Genomic DNA, 23,650 nt, shown 5'->3' on the forward strand with positions numbered 1-23,650 from the left:
TTTTAGTTGAGCGCGAGGTTATGCGAGTCTGAGATCACACGATTTTTGCTCGGGTTGTACACTCTCACGAGCAAGGCCCTCATTACCTTTTGCATCAGATTGTCTATTTGTATGCAACTTTGTTTATATATTTATCACATCACTGCACCCCTAGAGTGCCGCTCTGCGGAATATGTTGGCACTTTACACAAACAATATTTTGGCTGGGTTTATTGGACTTTCTACACTAGAGTGTTTCATTTCTGAGCTCTCACCTTCCGGGGGGGGGTAGAGTTCCCACACAAAAATAAAAATTCCAGGTTTATGCATTTATGATTTTCAAGCATATTAGTCAACTTGGACATTTTTATTTGTGTGTGAGACTGTGCAACCTCATCTACAGTTTTAAGGTATGAACCCAACCAATTACATTATACACCCCCAGTATACAGTACACATACATTTACAGTTGCTGGAATGGTAATGATGGGTAATGCTGCACAATATATGTGCTTAATATCGGTGTCAAACAGATTTAATTTACTTGTGAGTAGTTTCTGTATTCTTTGTAAACAGAAACTGCTAATTAATGTTTTGTATAAAGTTGTATTCCATTTTCTGTTTTCTTCTGCTTCTCTTTTGTTGTTAATCCTACTTAAAGGAGCAATACACACTAATAAACTCCATATATTATTGCAATTTTTAACAGGATTGGAACTGGGCCCGCCTCCAGAACTGAACCGCACTATTTTCAGCTCCGGTGACCCCAGGTTTCCAAGATACTTATTGGTCAAGTTACCTGTATTACTTCCTATTTTGTTTGAAGGGGATTAAAATGGCAGTCCAACAGGAAGCCACAGCCGATGTTGCAGCTTGATATTTGGCAGCCATTTTGTTTCCTCTGAGGTATGTTTATTGGGAACCAGGGGTTACCCAGAGCTGAAAGAAGTGTGGTTGACCGGTTTAATATCGTAAAAAAATGGGGGCTGATAAATACACTACATCTAGATAGCAATATGCAGTGGTCGACAAATCACCAAAATATCTACTCGCCACACAAAAAAATCTACTCGCCACCTAGTACCAAACGTGTGCTGCTTGGGCCAATAGGAGCTCGCCACGATGTTAAATCCACTCGCCCGGGGCGAGCAAATGTATAGGTTTGTCGAACACTGGCAATATGAATATACAGTACCCATAACTATTTAATTTTTTCCCTGTCTACATAACGCATATTTGCATACTTACAACTGGTCTTCACTAACTCAGTATGTTGCTGCAACTTACTTACTTTCCCAATGGACACAAATTGAAACATAAATGTGATCTCGACATACTTTTCTTAAAGGCTTTGGGCTGCGGATGAAGTCCCATCCCGGGGAGTCCATATGTGCTCATGCGTTGTACGAGACTTGCTACATTTCCAGCTTTATCCCTTTTAGCCGGTAAACTTTCTTCCTTTGGTTCGGGTTCCCTCTTAATTTCCTAAAGAAAGTAAAAAAAAAACAAATCAAAACGAATGCCACTGTACTACTTGTGCAATTATTCCATTTACAGGTGAATGGCATCCAATATACACGCCCAGAATTAGCTGCACTATGATGTATCCATCTCCTGTGGACGATGGTAAAACCTTTCATTCATTTGGGTGAAAAGATGCAGTAAGCCACCTTATAAAATGTGGCAAGTGAATCAGTGTCACACCTGGGAAGTCCACTCACCTTTTAGATATCTCTCCTAATTTTACCAAGCCTTCGCTCAGAAACAACTAACAATTTACTTCTGGCACTGTGTTTTGTTTCATGGAATGTGAATCATCTACAAGAACATGTGGTGGCATGCCATCGGTTCTCTGCGGCTGCTATAGGCTGCGCTTATAGTGCCGGCGACGTTGCCTGAAAACAAAAGCATTGCCGCAGTCGAAAGTGCTACTAGTAAGCGCGACGCGGCGGCAGCGACCAAAAATTTGGAAGCCGATAAAATTAGATTTTTCCAGGGGAGCTCACCAGTTCCCATCATGCATAAAAAAAATTTAGGTTAAGAGTAGGAGAGATTGCTGCTCTAATGTTAATTTGAGATAGTTTGCACTTTAGGAGCAATAATGAAAGAAATCTGTCAATTATGATTAGTTATCGCTCACACCAATGAAATGCAGTGACTGCAGGGCCACAGTGATCTTAAAATGTTAAACACTCAATCTCAGTACGATTAAATCAACTTAACGTAAACTCAAATACAAAGACTGTAGTAGCTGGATGTGGCTACTGAGCCTGTAACATTAAGGTGCTCTTTTGTCAAGCAGCTTGGGGAAATCCTTTTTCTAAGCCCTTTTAAGAGCCTGCGGTGTGAGGGTGTATTAGTTGGATTCTGTCTAGCTTCCAAATACAAATGGACACAGTGAATCAAGAACATTTAAAGAAATAGACCCTCTCTATGTCCTCATTATCTTTTGTATATGCTTGCACTTGTTTGTCCTTACTGGGCATGTCATTATGCTTATGGAATTGATATCATTCTCTTCTCCCATTGACCTCACTGCAGAACATGTTGGTGTTTCATAAATGATGATGATAATAATATTAGACAAAGCCTTACAATTTGTTATAATTAGGTGTAAACGCTTTTTACAAACAAGTTTGTGCGAGTACAAATTCTCCACCATACAGAGGGCATAGTAATGATGGGGAACACATGAGCACATTAATACATCTCAGACAGGTCCCCTAAACAGACTTTAACCCATAATCACACAGCCTATTACCGCTGCAGTCAGGGATTTGGGGTAAGAACGTTGCTTTTAAAGCAAAGTCTGGGTCAAGTGTTGGCTGTGCACTTCTTTGACTCAGGTTTTACTTTAAAAGCTGGCACACAGCAGACATAAGCTCAGAGCAGGAACATGGGCTCACTTGGGGGAATAAAGAAACGTTTATTTTTTTTATTGCAGGTTTAAAGCTGCAGTTCAAGCAAAATCCTACGTGTGTTTTTGTAATAAATCCATTCTGTACTATGAGAAAATACTTTTTTTTTTTTTTTTAAAGTGCTACTATTTAAGACATTTTTAATGTAGTCTAATGTAAGATGCACATTTGTTTCAATAGCAACCATTTACAACGTCACATCCCCTTCCTCTTCTGAGACAGGCATTGGCACACCCCTTTTGCCCTGCCTCTAGTAGTGCTGTAATTGTATCTAGTACCTGCTTGGTCACATGATCTTCCACACAGAACTTTGCATCTTGGGTAATCTTCTGCAGCCCTAACAGTGATATCAAGAACCCCCGAGCCGAATCTTCTGCGATCGATTACAGGAGAACGGATCGATCGGCAACTTAGCTAATCACTTAGCGTGCAGATTGTATTGATGCACACACAGTATTGAAAGAAAAAAAAAAACAACATTTAAACCGGCAGCTTGAACTGCAGCTTTAAAGCAGGGGGTCTCCGGAGCTGAACCCCATTAATTTCAGCTCCAGGGACCCCCTGCTTTCAGAGATACTTACCTCCGTAGTGGGCGGTATCCCTGCAAGCAGAGAAACGGCGATCCTTAATCTAATGGTGGCGGTTACATTTCTCACGTCACAATAGGAAGCTGTGATGTCATCCAGTGTGGCTTCCTATTGATCTGTGTGACCTGGAACTTTAAACTTAGCAGAGATACTGGCAGCCCCTCTGGAGGTCTGTCTTCAAGCAGGGGGTCCCCAGAGCTGAAATTAACAGGGTTCAACTCCGGGAAACCCACTGCTTCAAATCTGTAATATTAAAAAAAAACACACACACACACACACACAGCGAAGATCCCATAAGAGCTCAAACATAAAACAAAATGGGGATAAAATATTAAATTAATAAAAGTTAAAAAGGCATAAAAGCACCAAATGAGTCAGGTATAGAGAGACATAGGACAACCCAGAGAATAAAGTTCTGGCATAATTATATCATGAAAAAACAAATAAATAATAATTTTAAAAAAAATTATATATATTTATTGAGGCTGTACATTTTTCATGATACAGTATATAGATATCTATTTCTCATATATATATATATATATATATATATATATATATATATATATATATATATATATATATATATATATATATATATATATATATATATATATATATACTGTATAATGAAAAATGTCCAGCCTCAATAGGGAACAATCATAGGTATAGGAGAAGTCCTGGGGCTGCTTTCTTCAGAGAGATATCAGAAAAGCACACAGAGAAAACTCAGTGTATCCGATTCCACAAAAATAAAAGTGATAAACAATTGCACTCACATTTGTGCTTACTGCAGTAGACACACAAAACCCGATCAGATATAGCAAGAACCACCTTGTGGACCTCTAGGATCCGACCGTATATGCTTGGACTGCGTGTCCGTCTCTCACTCTGGAGCCTGCACACTCCATGCTCCCTTCTCCAATCTCATGCACCTCAGCGCCTCCCCTTACAGGTGATGTCACCACCAAGATGGCCGCCGGCAATTTCCACAATCAACACTGGATCATTAATTTTGAATATACAAATCAATAAAAAGAACAAGATAAATCATCTCCAGGGTTCAAATAATAATGGATACATAACATTTAACCCTTAAGGTTTGTACACATTTCCTCAATGGCGATTGCTTTTAATTGATCAGAATAAGATCTTGCTATGTATAATCAGAGCACAGCCCCCTGTTTTATTCCAATCAGTTATTACTGGCACAGGTATACAAGTGGGGGAAAAAAAAAAAAAGTGTATTCCTAAGGCCTCGGGCATGGTCAGCGCTTAGGCGCTGACCCGTGCTGAGGTGCGCTGCTGCTCGGCAGTGAGCCCATGCAGCCGCAATGAGAGCGGCTTTAGCAGGAGCTCGCGCACGCTTCCGCAAGCGTGTGGAAGCGTAGGTCTTATACAATTTTTAGTTTCGAGCGCAGGGCCGGTCACGTGAGCGGTTCGCCCAATGAGGGCGAACCAGCTCCGTGACGTCACAGCCCCCCCCGACACGCCCCCACCCGGCTGGATTCACCCTGGACACAGCCTAAGGCTGCGGCCACGCTGCCGCTTCGCACGCTCATGTACGTACGCATAGCAAAGCTACGCGAGACAGGGAAAATTGATTTTCAAGCACGCTGAAGGGTCACATAACCAATCAGCACCAGTCAATGCACACAGCGACACAGCCCAGCCAATGACACGCCCCCACTCGCGCTTGCTAAATTCAGCAGGACAGCCGAGCGCTCATGGTTGAAGAGTTGGTGACGTCACCGCTCCAAGCATGAGCGCACTCAGCGGAAGCGTTGCCGCAGCCTAAGGAGTATTCTAAAGAATACGCAAAAAAAATTCAATAACAGCAATGACAAACTAAACTCTGAGCTTGTAATAAATTGCTAGCTCGGAAAAATATAATAAATCTATCCTACATGTAGCGGTCATGTAAAATGGCTGCAGTCATCTCTCCTGCTGACAGTAAGGCCTGGTAAGTTGTGGGCATGCCAGCAGTAATTATGGAGGTTTGCCCTCACACCCTGGTGAGGTGCCCTGTGTATGGATGGGAGTGGTCACATGCTCTGACTCCATGGTTAGTGATGTCAGAGGTGTGTCAGCCTCCAGAGTATACATAAGGCACAACACTGATCCAAAGTTAGTCTAGTTCTGGAAGGAGTTCCTGTTGCTGTGCTGCTGTGTTCAGTAAGAGGCCGATGGAGGTCTGCAACATTGTTGCAGTAGTCTGAATGCAGAGCTGTGAGTCTGGCAGCACAAGCAGACAGAGACAAGCTGCCTGAGAGAACTGTGACCAGGGACCTGGCACAGGGCCGAGATCCCTGCGGGGATAGGGAACCCACCTATTAAGGGAAGGCGTACCTTTCGGAGGGAAGCAGCTGGAAGATGGAGGGCTAAGTACACCCCATTGTGGAGGGCAGCTAGCCCACCTCAAGCAATAAAGATGCTCTTAATCACAAACCCTCTCGTGTACATGTGTGGAGTGAATGTACAGAGAGGAGCACCACGGAGGAGTTCCTCAACAGGACCATTCCCATGCGGACGCAGGGACCCTGATGAGGTGGAGGCGCTGCACTGGAACTAGGTAGGACTCAGCACACTACCTCAGCTGCCTGTCTGGACGGGTCCTCCCCACACACCATCATGCGGGAGACTCAGGAGTCCTGTTGCCAACAGGTGCACCACCAGACACTACCACACTGTAATGGGGACCGGTTAGACCACAGGGGCCAATGTGAGATTGGGTGGGTCAGGCCGGGCCAGAAAACCCGTTACATTTGGAGGCGAGCTGCTGAGATCAGATCTGTCAACAGGACAGGCTCTAGCTAGGCACACTGGAAAACAGGGAGAGCGTCTGCTGCCACTCTGTGCTGCGTAGGGACGGACCTAGGGGTGGTCAAGGGCTGACAGGGTATTGTCAGTTCGCAGGGATGACCTAGGGGCCTGAAAGGAGTGAGGGGTTTGGAGCCGGGCTATAGCTGACCGAGTCACCTTGAGGTAGTGCTAGTTGGTAGGACGCCAGAAGGGATAGCCTGTTAACGTGGTCAGGAATCCTGGAGAGGGTCTGCGCTAGGCTGACCAAGAGAGGTAGACGCCCCAAGTACTGCATGGCAGAGCCAGAGTACTCTAGCCCATTCCAGACACTTACCATAGGGAGCACAGACTGGGAGGAAGGAGTTACAGCAGACACAGAGAGTAAGCCTAGCCTGAGGTAGTGCAACATGAGTCCAGCCTAGATCAGGTACACATGTGGTGGTGCATCTGAGCAATCTTTATTGTACTGGTGTGGTGGCTGCCCCGCAGAGCGGAGTTCCATGTACGATAATTGGTACGAGAGTGTGACAACCCAAGGAATGGAGGATCCGCGTGGTGCGGAGAGCCCAAAATGGCGATTAGAGGCTGATGGGGAAGGCACCCGTGGCGTGCGCCCCACTGAAGAGCAAACTGTCGCTGAGTTGTCGCTAACTGATCTGCTCTGGAGTGGAGCGAAGGCGGTGGCTGCCCCGTTTTGGTCCATCTTAGGACCGCTGGGTACTACCCTGGAGGACAGTATTGAGGACATTGTGATTGGGGCTGATGGAAATGAATTCCAAAATGGCGGTTCCCGCTTCCCCGGGAGACCGCGTGGGCCAGTTGCAGAAAATTCTGCAAATTCGGGACTTGCAGAGAGTTGGCCAGGAGTGGCGCCAACAGGAAAACCCCGCCCTGATGGGGGGTATGGCGCGAAAGCTGCAGCCGCGCCTTCATGGACAGTGACTAACTCAGCCCCAGTGCTGGGTCACCCGATAAATCTATGGGACCTCCCCCTAATCTCAACCAGGGGGAGTGGTTTCCAACTATGCCCCGTGGGCATGAATCCAGCGGAGCAAGGAGCTGGTGAGCCGGCGGTACTGTTACCAAAAGTAGTTCCTGCCGCTGGTACTGCATGCAAGAAGGAAGGGTATTTTGCACGCAAGGCAGCTGAAAGAAAACGGCTGGAATTGGCGGCAAAAGAAGGACCCCACCCTGTTGGGGATAAGGGCGCGAAAGCTGAGGCCGCGCCCTCTAGGACTGAAAGAGGTGCGGCCTCAATTAAAGAACATCCTATCCCGTTGTGGGACCCTCCCCAAATATTCACCAGGGGGAGGGGTCTCTATCTCTGCCAGCCAAGACCCGAGTTGTCTGAGGGAGGAGCTGGGTGTGAGCTTCCTGTCCCACAGTTGCGAGCTGGTGAACAGGAGAGACCATTGTGCAAAGTGTCTCCCGTAACCAGCACAACAAAGAGCGAGGTGGACATTGGGGTATATCCCTATTTATTGCCAGGAGGCTCCCTGGTAGTAAAGGCGGGGGCGGACACAGCCATGCTGATGGCTGAAGCCCCGCGTGCGGCCTGCACCGAACCAGTTGATCCCGGAGAATGGGGATCGCTCCTAATGATCAGAACGGAGCCTGAAGAGAGAGGGGTCTACAACCGCGGTGAGAACCCGGAACCTCACCGTCGGTCCCCTGCTGGAGTGCCACTCCCCGAGTCGGAGTTCGGCTCCTCGGAAGAGGAACAAGCGACCCAGGCGCCGGTGGTGGCAACGGCGGAGGAAGGCCTAGCCCAGGCCCGAGCGGAGCGGAGAGCAGAACCATTACTTCCGGCGGCGGATGTCGTTGTGGAGGAAGAGATCCCGCATGGGGATCCATCGCAAGATGGCGGAGTATCCGGTTCCGGTGATGACGTCACTTCCGGCGGAGGTAGCGGAACGACCAGAGAGAGAACCACAACGCCTCGGCGATCGGGCAGTGCTTCCCGATCACCTGTGTCAACACAGAGCTGGCAGGCTGCGAGGAGAGCTGAGACGGGTGAGGCCCAACCAGCGGCACGTCCGCACAATGATACGGGACTATTCGAAGGCAGAGAGCGGGTCGGAACCCCGCGGATGCCCATTACCTGTCCCTACGCCCAAACCCATGCCCTAGATAAAGCCCCTGTCCCAGTCACCTTTTCCCGTGGGTCCACGTCCAGTTTGGGAATGTCGGGAGGGTCCCAGGGAACCGGTGAGGAATGGACTGGGGAGAGACTGAACGGTTGTGCTTCGGAGGGTGGTTCCAGGGGTGGAGGGCAACTGGGTATGGCCTCGATGGACCGGTGGGTGCCTAATGTAACCGATTCGGCAGTAGGAGATTTCACACCCGCGCAGAGGGAAAGGGAGCTACAAAAGAGGTGGTTCAAAATTGAGCGCAAGGAAATAGAGCCCATGGGTCCTGACATCCTATCAGACCCAGCAGACCCTGATGAGCCCCTGTCATGGGTGTGGCCAGGGAGGGCAGGGAACGCAGAGCTGACTAGGAGCAGCCGGGCAGAAAGGGCTATTATAGCCAAGTACAAAGCGTTCCACAGGTTGGAGTACCTGTATGTCCCTGAACCCCTCATGGAGGGAGAAATTGAGTTTAAAATGGGTTCCACTGGTGAGGATAGGGGATATGACACTGATGAGGAGGAAGGATCAGGGGAAGAAGATTGGGATCCTGGCGGGTTACATGAGAAGTGTCGCGCAGAGGGTTACAGCATTGCTGCTTTAAGCCCAGTGGACCATGCTGTGCGCAAGCCACCGTAAGAGGGTATGGTAGTACCACTAATGGATACTCCATAAGGGAGTAACCTGGTTGTTATACATCTATGTTAGGATGTATCTGTTATGTTTATGATGAAGATATGTACTGTAATGTTGTGACTAATTATGTATGTCATTCATTTTACAGTGCTTCCTGCAGAAACGTGTTCAAATTTAGGTCCCAGCCGGGGACGGTGGGATTCACCAGGGAGAGAATGTAGCGGTCATGTAAAATGGCTGCAGTCATCTCTCCTGCTGATAGTAAGGCCTGGTAAGTTGTGGGCATGCCAGCAGTAATTATGGAGGTTTGCCCTCACACCCTGGTGAGGTGCCCTGTGTATGGATGGGAGTGGTCACATGCTCTGACTCCATGGTTAGTGATGTCAGAGGTGTGTCAGCCTCCAGAGTATACATAAGGCCTCGGTCCCGCTGCGCTCGTTGGCGCGGGCGGCGGGTCGCGAGTTCCCCACCAGCAGGGGAATCCTCGCGAGCCGGTCCCGGTCCCCACTGGCTGCACAGAGCACTACACGCTGTAGCGCGTCAGCCGCTGGAGACACCAGAGAATGGTGTTTTCTAGCTTTGACGCGTGACGTGTGTGGCTGTGAGCCAATGGGGAGGGGAGGCTTCGGGAGGAGGAGAGGCTTCGGGGAGCGGGGAGGAGTGTGGAGTGAAAGCAGGTGAGTGCCTTTCTCTGTGTGTGTGTATGTGTCTGAGTGCGTGAGTGCCTGTCTGTGTGTGTGTGTGCCCGAGTGCCTGCCTCTGTCTGTGTGTGTGTATGAGTGCGTGAGTGCCTGCCTGTGTGTGCGCGCGTGTGTGTGTATGAGTGTGTGAGTGCCTGCCTGTGTGTGTGTGTGCGCGTGTATGAATGAGTGCCTGCGTGTGTGTGTTTAAACTTACCTTCCAGCTCCAGCCCGAGTCCGTGGAGGGAGGGGGGGGGGGGGAGAGTAGCGGGTCCCTCCGCTCAAGCCACGCCCCCCCTCCCTGTCAAACCTCCCACCTCCCGCCCACCTCCCGCTCCCTACAGACCGCAGATCGCGGTCTGTGTATCTCAGCGCACCGCCTGTCAGCAGCGCAGGTGCGCTGACTCTGGGAGCGGGGCCTTAGCCTAAGGCACAACACTGATCCAAAGTTAGTCTAGTTCTGGAAGGAGTTCCTGTTGCTGTGCTGCTGTGTTCAGTAAGAGGCCGATGGAGGTCTGCAACATTGTTGCAGTAGTCTGAATGCAGAGCTGTGAGTCTGGCAGCACAAGCAGACACCCTAACATTACTTAAACGCCGATTTCAAAGAACACTTCCATCCCAACATTGCCTTTTTCAGGCCATGTTAGTTATTTTTATTCTAAAAATACTTAAAACGATGATGTAGTACGTCACATCCACTCCCATCATGCAGCCTGACTCCATAAACACTTGAATGGACTTTAAAAAAGTGTTGCCAACTTGTACAACCTGATTAATATTCTTAAAGATAGTGTCCAACTTAAGTTGTCAAAAATGTATATATCTTTGTTTGTACCAGCTGCTTTTCACTGTCATGCTGACCACACTTTATTGTGAAATCTGTAAGCAGCTTTCTATTTCTGAAATCAAAGATGTGCCAGCAAAATAAAATGTGATATTTTGACCACAATAGATTTTCTGTATAACAAATCACAGCATTGTTCTCTAGGTAAAGCTCCCAGGAGAGGAATTCACTGAGCTCCGATGCAATGGTATCACTGTCAGTTTATGCAGAACCACGGTGAACCTGCATCAGAGCATAATGCATCCAGGCCTAAGGGAGCCGTACAGGTGCTATTTGAGGTATCAATGCCCGGATTTTGATGAGCTATTAAATATATCCTAAACTACTAAACAAACAAAAGAATGGTATAGACTAAGCAGGGGTGGCCAACTCCAATCCTCACTGACTGAACCATCGGTGCTAAAGCAGGGATATCCTGAAAACCTGACCTGTTGGTGGCCCTTTAAGCCTGGAGTTGGCCACCACTGGTATCGAGTGTTACTCCACTATGTGCTTTCCCTTTTGTTGCAACATGAGACATGCATGTAAAGAAGTTAGGATTCACATTTACTGTGTAATTTAGCAACACAGGCTGAAAAATCGACCTACACTTACTTTCATTTCTAGAGGGGTCAGCCCTGACATACAGTACTTGTACATAGCAACACACAGCTGGCTCAGCAGCAGAACGGAGGTTGTCAGCCTGCTCTTGCCTCTCTGCAATCCCTGGTCACCCACCACTTTGAACGCTCTGCTGCCAGTCGCACATTCCTTTTATTTAAACACCTTGGCTGTCAGGGGAACAAGCAGCAAAAAAACACTCAATATATTACTCAACCAGAGTTTAAAAGTAGTAGAGCCAATACTTTTCTTTACATGCTTTAAGGCAGGGGTGGCCAACTCCAATCCTCAAGGCCCACTAACAGGTCAGTTTTTAAGGATATCACTGCTTCAGCACAGGTGGCTCAGTCAACGGCCAGACTGCTTTTTTTATATATATATAAACAGATTGAGAGCGTCACCGGTGATTAACCCTTTGCGTGCCGGAGGAGCAGAGGGCCCCAGACTCACCGGCACATTGCAATCACTCAGACCAATCACATGGTTGCGGTGTCACTGATCATGAAAACGTAAGAGGAACCCTCGTTTCCCTGCCTGCTAGATTGCATTCAGCGCTCCCCAGAAGCACGGAATGTGGCTTCAGCCTACAAAACGAGCTCAAATCCCATGACTCCTCTTCTTCCTTTTATCTTTATAGGCTCTCTGATAAGAAAAGGGTGGAATAAGAGTTGGGGAAACACTTGATAAGAGAATTGACAAAAACACCTCCATTCAGAAACCACAAAGAAAATGTAATCGTGTTCGATCCTCAAAGAAACAAAAGCAGTCAAATATTTGCTTTAAGCATTGTTCGCTGGTTTAGGCCTAGGTCCCAGTGATCGCGAATGCGCGCGCTAAGGCGTGCGAGGCACGAACAAAAAGACAGCCCTCTATGGGGCCAGCCCCAGCCAGTGTGTGCGTGCGTTTACAAAGTGCGACCATATCGCCAAAAGACAAGAAATTTGCTTTTTAGTACGGTAGCCGAGTGATGGCTAAGTCACGGCGGTGGTTCATCCAATGATGGCGAACCAGCCGTGTGATGTCATGTCCACTCCCCCCCCCTCCCCAATCTCGTCTTCTCTCTCTTCTCTGGACGTGCATCCCATCGCAACCCCTAGTAGGCCACAGATAGCGGCTGAAACTGCGTGCGTGTGTGCATGCAGTGACTGGGGCGTAGCCTTAAGGAAGACTATAAGACAAGACCCATGGCCAGTTATAATATACAAAATGGTATTTGCATTACTATTTTGTTCTGCTTTTCCGAGTAGTTTATTGTGCTCAATATGTTTTTTTACCACTTCCAGGCCACAGCGTACAACATTACACTGGAATTGGTAATTTGTTTCTCTGCAACAAATGAATTCATATAAAGTCTCACATGCCAAACAATACCGGCTTTCTCTCTGCCTTCTGACAACTGAAATAAAAAAAGGTAAACAAGGAAATATATGAAGACGTCTTTTCCCATTGTGAAAGGAACACAGCCAAGAGGCTTCAAAGGAAACCATAATATACATAATAGTATTTTTTCTATATCTTTGTGTGCGTAGATGACCGGTTTGAAGAAACCCTTAACAATTAAGTTATTCAATGTATTCGTGATTTAGTTCAATCACAATTAATTCTTAAGAAAGTTTCTGGATTTAACATTATTATTTAATTCTATACTGCAATGTTAACCCCTTCCCATGCCAGAGATGCAAAAAGTGTTTACATTCTTAGCATTAGTGTTATACAACCAGTTACATATTTCTTTTAGTAACACTAGATAAAAAAAAATGTTTTAAAGGCTGCCCAATTTATCCTCTGAAATATGTAATCTGGGATTTAAGAACAACATCAACTCAGCTTTTACGTTATTTACGCACCCTTTTGTACCAAGCACTGTGTTATCACAGCACTCTTGCACTTGCAGGATTCACCACAGAGAGACGGTCGGATGTCCTGGAATGTCAGTTGACTGACAGCCAATCAAGACTAAGGCCTGGGACCCGCTGCGCTCGTTGGCGCGGGCGGCAATGTAGCGAGTTCCCCACCAGCAGGGGAATCCTCGCGAGCCGGTCCCGGTCCCCACTGGCTGCACAGCTGACTACACGCTGTGGCGCGTCAGCCGCTAGGAGACACAAGAGAATGGTGTTTCCTAGCTTCGACGCGTCACGTGGTGTGGCTGTGAGCCAATGGGGAGGGGAGGCTGCGGGAGGAGGAGAGGCTTCGGGGAGCGGGGAGGAGTGTGGAGTGACAGCAGCGTGCGTGCCTGTCTGTCTGTGTGTCTGTCTGAGTGTGTGTCTGAGTGCCTGCGTGCCTGTCTGTGTGTGTGTATGTGTGTGCCTGAGTGCGTGCGTGCCTGTCTCTGTCTGTGTGTGTGTGTGTGTATGAGTGCGTGAGTGCCTGTGTGTGTGTGTGTGTGTGTGTGTGTGTGTGTGTGTGTGTGTGTGTGTGTGTGTGTGTGTGTGTGTGTATGTATGAGTGCCTGCGTGTGTGTGATTTTTTTACTTACCTGCAGCCCGTGGCAGCCCGTGGAGGGAGGAGGGGGAAGAGTAGCGGGTCCCTCCGCTCAAGCCACGCCCCCCCCTCCCTGTCAATCCTCCCACCTCCCGCTCCGGCCCCCCACGTCATGGCCGCGCCCCCTCACGTCATGGCCGCACCCCCCCCCCGACCCGTTTGGCCACGCCCCCCCGCTACTACTGAAGTTTCCTGTAGACCGCAGATCGCGGTACAGTGAGTTGCACGTGCCGCCGGCAAGCAAGCCAGCCGTGCGGACGCGTGCAACGGGACCTTAGCCTTAGATGGGTAACAGAGAGCTACACCGGCTGAAGTCTCTTCTCAAGGAGCACAGTTGCCTCAGCACCATGCATGGATCACTGGAGGACTTTTGCAAGCCGAAGACTCTTTCAAAAGACTGCACTGGAGGTCACTGCACTGGTGATACTGTGCACTGTTCAAGAAAGCACTACACTTGGGCATAGAAATATTGAGTTGTCTAAATTTGATTCAAAGAGTTTACAATCACAAGATTTTTATTGCCATCAAACCGGTTTGCAAAACACAGCCTTCATGCAGCCAAGGGAACTTTCAAATGCAAATTAGTGAAATAGTTTTCCTCCTCCAGTAAAGGTTGTCCCTTATGTGTATATCCCGAGTCATCTGTAGGAACCAGAGTCATGTATTTGCATTTATAAGGGATATACAAGTCACAAAATGTGGATGGCCAAACAGACGAATGGGTAACTCAGCAATTAAAAAAGGGCTATTCTCATGGGAAGAAAGGCCACATTATGTAATCTGTTCGAGAATATCAGTAAATTACAAATGATTAATGGGTCTTGGACTTGAAACAAAAACGTTCGTCACTGCAGCGTACACCAATACAGATTATGTAAATAAATAAATAAATAAAACAATTTACAGATTTTAAAAAACAATAAGTAGCCGAGAGTTTGATGGCATACTAAGAACAAACTACTCTGTCTGCACGTGCCCAACCTCACTGCAAATCAAGCCTTTTCAAAGTCTGTTTAATCAGCGGCTCTTGTTCTCCATCTTATCCAAAGAAAGAGGTCTATCCCAATCAATTTTTCCCCTAATTTTCTAGGCAACCTTACAAAGCAGTACTGCCATCAAGGTACTTCTAGGTATATTTAGATGCAGCACCCCAAAATACCATTGAGATGGATACTCATACCCAGTCTACATATAGGAAGTCTACTAATGTGATTCTGGTTGAATGGATAATGAACTTGTGATTGATGGCTGCCTCTCCATCAGCCATGTCAAGGAACTCTGGCGAGGATGGTAATGCTTGTGAGGGCCTAGCATCACATGTGAACACGTGACCTGCCTACTTATTCAATAGTTTTCCGTTTGAGAAAGTGATTTAAAGCAATTTTTGGCATGGGTTATTCTCCTGAAACTCCGTCCTGATCATCCTCACGTCTCAGTGCTTAAAATATTCTATAATATTGGTCAGTGAGCTTTTCACAGTTAAAATCAATTAGATGTGCATATCTCAGCCCCCCCCCAAAAACTCTTAAATTGAGTAACAAGCAGTCAAATTGTGCAGAAGTTTCATTGTTGCTGATCACTTTTCATTTTAAAGAATACATTGCTGTGTGTTAATCCCAATTTGTACAATATTATAGCCCTCCTGCTACAAATTGGTAAGACATTGTGGCCTATTCTTACCAAACATATCTAAAAAATAATCAGTTTAGGAAAAACATCCACGTTACAATGAGAAAAAAAAAAAGTCTTTCTGCACAATCTCATTATTTTCCTTTATAATTATGCACATTTGAAGAAAAGTAACAGCAGGGTAAGTCCACCACATACAAACTATTACCACTTTGCGTGCTTATAATAAAGGATGGTGGCCCTCGCCCCAAGGATCTGCCAAGTCACTGTACTGTCCGAGTAAAGTTGCAAGTACAGCAGCAGGTGATGTCTGAACTGCAGACCCCTCTCTCTGATCACACCTTCACTGTAAAGCAGGTCTGTGGCACTGAAGGTGTTAAGACATTCCAAAACTGACACAATCGCCATAAATACAGAAATACGACCGCGCTCTACCTTAGATATAATATAGCAATGAAGTCTTGTACTGAAACATCTATAAAACAGTCACAATCACTCTCGTGAAACTGTCAACGCTTCCTTCTCTAGTGACCGAAGTAAATGACAGTCCATAAACAACACATACAACGCCTTTGAAACAACACACAACCATAACACTAAAAAGCTTATTCATAGGGTATGAAACCAGATTCAACCTCTAAGCTACGTAACAACTTAAGACTTCTTAATTCCATGCAGTTAAACTAAATTTGTCTAAATTCATGAAAGAACTAAACAAAAGTACACTCACCAGGTCCAAAGACATATTTGTCTGTACACACCCAAGATCGCTTACTGTGGGAGTGGATAAGAGAAAGAAAAAAAGCCCAAAGTGAAGAGCAAAGTTCATGTTGTAACATGTATTTCCTCCCAGCTCCAGGTAAAGCTTTGTGAGGCCGCTGCTCACCTGGCAGAGGCAAAAATAGCATTCAGGGCTAAATCCTTGTTTCTGCACGGTAGGTTTTGACTGCAACGATGTTGGATTCCCATCGGTAACCCGAGAGATTCTGCTTTCCACAAACTGAGTGTTGGGCATCATTCTCAGAGCAGTTAGTTGTGCTATTGTGTATTTCTCTACTCCAAGGACTATGCACGTTAATTTCAAGAAAATGACAGATTACATCTAAACTGTACTGATCTAGATGTATTCCATATCAACTACACGCGCTTATAGTGCCCGCGACGCGACAGAACGTCACCCGTCGCCATTGCGAATGTTATATTTTAAGTTTAGGCGACATCGCTGGCTACAAGGCCAGTGACGTCAGAAAAGGGGGAGGGCAGAGGCACGGAGAAGCTCCTGATTGGCCGCAAGGGGAGACAGTCGCTGGAAAAAAAAAATCAAACAACACCGACTACCAGATTTTTGGTAGCACTGTCGCTCGGTCGTGTGCACTATAAGCACACGCGACGGTGACAATGCATTTGTTTAGACGCGGCGGTCGTGTCGCCGGCACTATTCGCGCAGCCTAAAGCATGCAATCCCCACTGAAGTTTAGTTAAACCCCCCTCTTCTCCCCCCCCCCCCAAAAAAATACATTGTTTTCTTAATCTCTAGCGTCTGAGGTTACCATGGTACTCAGAACACTGGGTTCTGGGGACACCCTCCATTGTGATCTTCCATTGTGAACTTACCTCTGTAGTAGGTGCCAGGAGCCGCTCCGGCTGAGATAGCTGGGCTTTCAAGTTTAAAGCTCCCGCGTAAGGCCCGGGCCATAGAGGGGTGAGGCGATCCAAGCCGCGCTGAGGCTGAGGCTCGCCTGCTGAAATCTGCGCGATTTCATACCCATACAGGCGAGCCAGCGGGTGCGATCGGAGGCGGGGGGAGGTGGTTGGAGGCGGGGCAGTGACGTTGCTGGGTCAATCGCCCGCGACGCACTGACGTCGACGTCACGGCGCCGTGACGTTGACACTGCTGTGCTGTGATTGGAGGTTTTCAACCGACAGCGTGCTGAAAAACAGCTTGGCGCTCGGCTGAAAACTCCAACTTGTCAGCACGCCTGCGGACGCTCGCGTGAGCCCCCTCTCAAGGCATCCTCATTGAGGATGCAGGGGCTCAGCGCGGAGCGTCCGCACGCCTCAGCACGGCCTGTCCGTCTATGGACTCGGCCTAACGCGGGCCAAGAGGAAACAGAACCTAATGATGTCACGGCTTCCTATTGGTCTGCAGGAGCTTTGAACCTGGCCATTATGTGATCCCTTGTAGCAGAGCGGCTACCGGCACCTAATACGGAGGCAAGTATCTCAGTAAGGGGATCCACAGAACTAAAATTAATGGGGTTCAGCTCTGTAGACTCTCTGCTTCAATACAGGGGGGGTGGGCAGGGGAGGGGAGAAATCTAAAATATTAAAGAGCTTGGATTGCAGCTTTATATAAACCAAATGACCACCGGCATCCGGTCGCAAACCAACCCTCATTTAAGGTAAGTTTTACTGTTAGAGTAGGGGGTTAATTTAAGCGGTTTTAGTGGTTAGGGGCCTTAGGGCAAAGGCGTAGGGCAAGGGCGTTTAGGCACTTACCTTACCGGCTTAGCAGCTGGCGGCAACAGGTCCCGCAGGCTGTGTTATGGCAAAGTGCCGGCAAACCGGCTGCAACCAAATGTCTTAAACCACAGACTGCCGCCTTAACATAAATGAAAGGAAATCTCATTCCTCACCACCTGATATTTAAATTATTGATATATTACTGCCACGGATTTGGACACCTATATAGATTATTTGAAATCTTTATGAGAGAATGGGACTTTCCGTAAATGTCACTCAGAAAAATGAAGATCTAAAATTGGTTGGCAATTGTGAAATATAATCCAGCTAATAAAAAGTAGTTCTAACAAAATGTTGACAGTGTACACCGTGATGTACAGAGAACATTTGCAGACCCTGTCCTGAAGCTCCATAGGGAGATAGGGTCACCTGCATCAAAAGGTGACGTCCTAAAGCGGCGGTCCTGGCGGCACGGTGTTTTAATTTTTTTGTTTCAATATATGCAGCCTTTGATTACCTTTAATGAAAAATAATTTTTTAAGCTGCCGATCGATCCGTTCTCCCGTGATCAATCAGCGAATACCCTGCTTTCTGGGTTCATCTAATGGCCGCCTTCAAATCAATCCTTTAGTCAGTGGAATGCCACATGTGCAATGACAGTTTTCAACTCAGCCACAGTCTCCTGTTTGTGATCATTTGTAGCCCAAACTCTTGCACTGCTGGGCTCAAAAGGGGTGTGCCAGAGCCTGCTATAGCAACCAAAGGATGCTCAATACATTAAAACTAATTTTTAAAAAATGGCATTAAGAGTTTAATTTTCTTTTCAATGTAGTATTACCCAGTACTAAACAATGGAATACACACACTATTTTTAATGTTTTGCTGCTTTAATATGAAGATACATTTTCAGGGTCATCTATTGTGGTTGTATCAGCACCAATGTTATTTTTTTTTCATCAATACAAAACACACCTATATTCCATATTTCTATTTCTAACACTTCAGGGTTGCCAGGCCTATTTGAGGGCTTAAACCGAACCAAGATCTGGTTTTAAATGTTCAATGTCACATGGTAACATTGTGGAACTTGAATTGAATGAAAGCAGTCAGTCACTCTGGTATAACAATCTTTCTAATATTAGGGCATTCTCCAAACAATTGAACTACAGTCAGTTACAGGTCCCAGACTTGTACCTCTACATTTACCATCAGTGATCACACTTGAGGTAGACCAATAACATTGTGTATACATAGCCCTCCTTGTTAGAGTTAACTAGGGACCTTCCGGTTGGGCAGATCCTGCTATGCCTTTGGGTTACAGCTCAGGGAACCCCTTCTCGGCATAGGTTTCCTCCATGTGAGCCAGGAGAGATGGGATGAGACATTTCTATGAACACTAGATGTTAAGGGCACTATTCCCAACTACAAACAAGAAAGGGTATACCTGCCATATTAAAGAATTATGCACAGCAATTTATTTACACTATACACAATGAGGCCTCTCCACAGTCACTCCTCCAGGGACCAGAGTTCCAGCCCCTTCCCCCTCACTATGTATATCCTCCTGTGACAGGACTGAACAGGCAGAAGTGGGCGGGACTTACTCTATATGAACCCATTCGGTTAACCCTATAAGACCCTCTTAATCCCAAAAAGGGGTTACAGAAAAGGTCAGATATATTGGCACATGTCATTGTGGGAGGTGTATTGGGACCAATTACACATAAATCTGGCCTAATCTATACATATTTTTTATCATTATTTTTCTACTTTGATATGTGTACATATATCCAATATATATATACACTACACACACAAAATACATTCTTAGATTACATATGCAGACAAATACATACGTACACGAAACAGACCACACTATCACATTTCCAGATACCGATAGATGGATATCACAACAAAATTTAAAAAAAATGGATAGATAATCGAAGCTTCTGCCACTTTAACAGCAATTATCGTTTAAAATAAATAAATAAAGACCTCCTCTGTACAGTATATTGCAATCAGATAAAATATTAACCCAGGACCAAAAAGCAAACTTTTATACACCGTTAAAAAGAAATACTGACAAGTCACATGAACTCATTCTGACAATACGGTGTATTGGAGTGCCCCCTGCCTATATGCTGCAATATGACATGCTATTCATATTTATGTGGTAACAACCTGGGAATTTTGGCTCATAATTACAGTTTAAACATTACTACTGGTGGAAGAATATAGGTTAATTCTAGATTAGATATCAACCACACCTTAAATAAATTATAGTGAGTAAAAACAGTGACAGAATCCCTCCACTGTATAGCACACAGCAAATAAAAATACAACTTGTGAGCACATTCACGTCTCAGACAGGTCTGCAACCCTGCCCTTCCCATTATCTCTGAGCATACAGCACTGCAGCCAGGGATTCTCAGAATTGGCTGCAAAGTAGTCTCCAAATACATAATTTTCTTCCAATACTGTCCCCTTTCAATGTAAATACTGTATGACTGAGCTACTTTAGGCTATATACCAAAAGGAATTCATGAATTTATAATATGGTTTTACTACCAGACAACATAAGCTGCCAAGAGTTTCTTTGGCATACATTTTAAGGTGAGTCTGATTTTCTCTGCATAGAACAGCTCATTCCTAGGAGCTGCCCGTGTAGTAATTTAACCTGGTGATTTCAGCCTCGAAGTAGGACGAGTAAAAAAGTGAAGACATACGGAGCACTGCAAGCAATTCGAAAAAAGCGCACGGGAGAGCCCGGCTGATGAAACAATGTAAATGGCTTTATTCAAACACGTTGAAAACAAGGACCAGAAAATGTCCACTTGTTTGTAACGTGTCTATGATTGAATAAAGCTACTTACATTGTTCATCAGTCAGGGTCCCATGCTCTCCTTCTTTCCAATTGCTTGCAGTGCTCCGTATGCCTTCACTTTTTTACCTTCCGACTTGACCCCGCGGCGTCATGGCGAGGTGTCGCCAGAGCATGCACTCCCCCGGCATTTTATTTAAAGGTTGTGGGGAAGAGCACGGGGCCTCTATACGCGCCGCGCCCCCCCCTCCCCCGAAAATGTAGCGCTTCCCCACCCTTGTATTAGACCACCCACACAGGAGACCCAAGGACTAAGGCTAAGGCCCCGGTGCTCTAATGCGCGCCCGCGCTTTTGGCTGCGCGTTCCGGCGATTCCCCGGTCTGCAGCTCACTGCAGGAACAGAGACCGGGGGGGGCGTGGCGGAGGAGTGACGGGGCCGCGGCCATGACGTCACCCGGCAGGTTCGCCCTCATTGGTTGAACCGCCGGGGGGCGTGCCTAGCCGCTCGACGCGAGTTCCTGCTCTCAATACTATTGAGAGCAGGAGTAGCTCTCGCGCGAGCGCTGCGGCCCCCCCTCGCAGCGGGCCCGGCGCCATTGCGGGGAGGGCTCTCGTGACGCTGTAGCAGGCAGCGGGGGCAAGGCCTAATACAGGAGGTTATTTTTTATTTGCCCACCATATAAAATATGCCCAGGGTGGGTGCCTTATTTTGAAGACGCATATACAGGCAGTCCTCGTTTTACAACGCTTCGCTTTACAACGAATGGCTTATCCAACGCTATGCAATGCATACCTATGTTCATTTTTACAACGCCAAAATGGCTTATCCAACGCTCTTACGACGCTTTGCAACGTTGTGTATGTGTGTATATTTATACAAATTCACATAAACAACGTTGCAAAGCGTCGTAAGAGCGTATATATATATATATAATATATAATATTATATTAAACTATATAATATATTATTTATTATGTTATATTATATATATATATATATATATATATATATATATATATATATATAATACAGTATATACACTATATAATTTATGTGTGTGCTGCGTATCTTATTGCCTGTATAAAATATTTTGTGTATTTTAGCATTAAAAATGCCTCCAGGAACGGAACCTTTCATTTAAACAGTGTTCCAATGGGAAAACGTATTTCGCTTTACAACGCCATTTTGAGTAACGCATTGTGTCGGATAACCGAGGACTGCCTGTACGACTTAAGTCTTTACTATGCCTATTGCCAATTGTTTGGTTTCATACATTGAGCTCCATGGAGCCCGACAACACTCAGCAGCACAGGACAGCATTTCTCTCTCTCAGTAGGATGAGCAGGGAATGATTGGGGAAGCAATGTAGTTCAGGCTGCCTATAGCACCAACGTGGTAAGCATTAGGGAAATGGTGCTGTGACAAATATATATATATATATATATATATATATATAGGTATGCATTGCATAGTGTTGGATAAGCCATTCGTTGTAAAACGAGGACTGCCTGTATGTGTGTATGTGTGTATATATATATATATATATATATATATATATATATATATAAGGAAAAAAGCTGCGCCTTAAAGGAACATATAAACTATGTATGTCTATGTAGAAATATCTGATGTATAACCTAAATGGTCTAAGCAATATTGTAAAGGTATACAGACCTATAACCATAAGATAGGCCCATGAAAAACATACAACAACAACACATGAAAAAAAGCAAATGAAAGGATAAACCAGTCCTCAAATAGTTCCGATGATGAATATGGGTGCTGGTATGTAGGGTCTCCGGCAGCTCTCAGTGTGGACCTACCACGTCCACAGGATATCTAAAAAGGAAAAGAGAGGAGAGAGCGCACGCCCATAGCGTATAAAAGTATATTTAATGAAGGGGAGTGGGGAGGGAGGGGTAAAAAACGCACTTACAAGAAGTACAATAAAATCAAGCATATGTGATAATAATCACCACCATCCGGTCTAACTGCAAGCTCTTGGGGCAGTCCCAGGCTCCGTTGGTGAAGGAGCAGCGGTCTCAGCAGATTTCCAGGACTGATGTAAGTCATCCGGTCAAAATGCAGACTTTGGGGGCATTCCCAGGCTCCGTTGGCGAACGAGCAGCGTACCAGCAGTTTCCCAGGGCTGGTGTGCTTATCTTTAGTCCTTTAAGGTCCTCTGCAACCAGACGTCACTGCTTCAGCACAGCTCTCTCAGCAGTGTCTCTCAGACTTCTTTTACCAGCCTCCATTAGCTGGGGAGCTCCTCTGTGTATGTGTGTATGTGTGTATGTGTGTATGTGTATGTATATGTATTGTGACAGAAACCAGGGGATGGTAATAAATTCCGTATATAGGGCTCCCAGGATACTAGACAGTTTCTATCCTGTTTGGCCTGGGAGTGCAGCCTTATAATACATACACTCCATCCCACAGTTTGGCAAGCGCTGGAACTGAGGGATGAGAGATCCAGACCAGAGTTTGTCTGCTGCCTGATTTCTGTCACCTGTCATGCTAATTAGGAATCAGGTATGAAAGACTGATTTCCTGTTTGCTCTGGTCTCCCCACAAGAGCCAGGAGGCTGGAAGGCTGCTGAACTACAGAGGGGAGAAGCCTCTTCCCCAAACAGGTTCAATCTTTCTGTTCATTTGTGTAAGACTGCAAAAGTACCGTGTTTTGATGTTGGAAGTGGAAAAGCCACTTCCAACCCTGAGTCAGGGATATCTAAGTTAAGTTATCGCTCAGGTGAGCAGCTTTTGTTTTGATCTGTTTTCTGTTGTATGCACTGTGGCAGTCTCAGTGCCTGGGACTGAATAAACCAGGCATAGCCTGTTTAAAGGAACAGTACGTGACGCCTCATCATTTAACCTACCCTAAAAGACCGTGTTCTAAACAGTCCCGGACAAACGACGGAGCCCCGGAGTAAGCCGTTTGTCACAGTATATACACACACACACACACACACACACACACACACACACACACACACACACACACACACATATACATATATATACATACATACATACATACATACATACATATATATATATATTTTACAACAAGACAAACTGC

General features: G+C 46.1%; 1 protein-coding gene across 5 annotated transcripts in view; it reads right to left on the minus strand.

The window, feature by feature from the left end:
* Positions 1-23,650, minus strand: part of CD2AP (CD2 associated protein) — a 127,958-nt gene that overhangs the window by 57,176 nt on the left and 47,132 nt on the right. For 4 of the 5 annotated variants that reach the window (XM_075598497.1, XM_075598495.1, XM_075598494.1 and 1 more), the window contains exon 3: positions 1,317-1,464. In XM_075598497.1, coding sequence (XP_075454612.1) covers positions 1,317-1,464 — 148 coding nt within the window. Of the gene's footprint in view, positions 1-1,316; positions 1,465-16,015; positions 16,316-23,650 lie in introns of those variants that run through there. The other variant, XM_075598496.1, reaches the window with a different exon arrangement.

The sequence above is a fragment of the Ascaphus truei genome, chromosome 4 (assembly GCF_040206685.1).
Source record: "Ascaphus truei isolate aAscTru1 chromosome 4, aAscTru1.hap1, whole genome shotgun sequence".
In the NCBI taxonomy this organism is placed as follows: domain Eukaryota; kingdom Metazoa; phylum Chordata; class Amphibia; order Anura; family Ascaphidae; genus Ascaphus; species Ascaphus truei.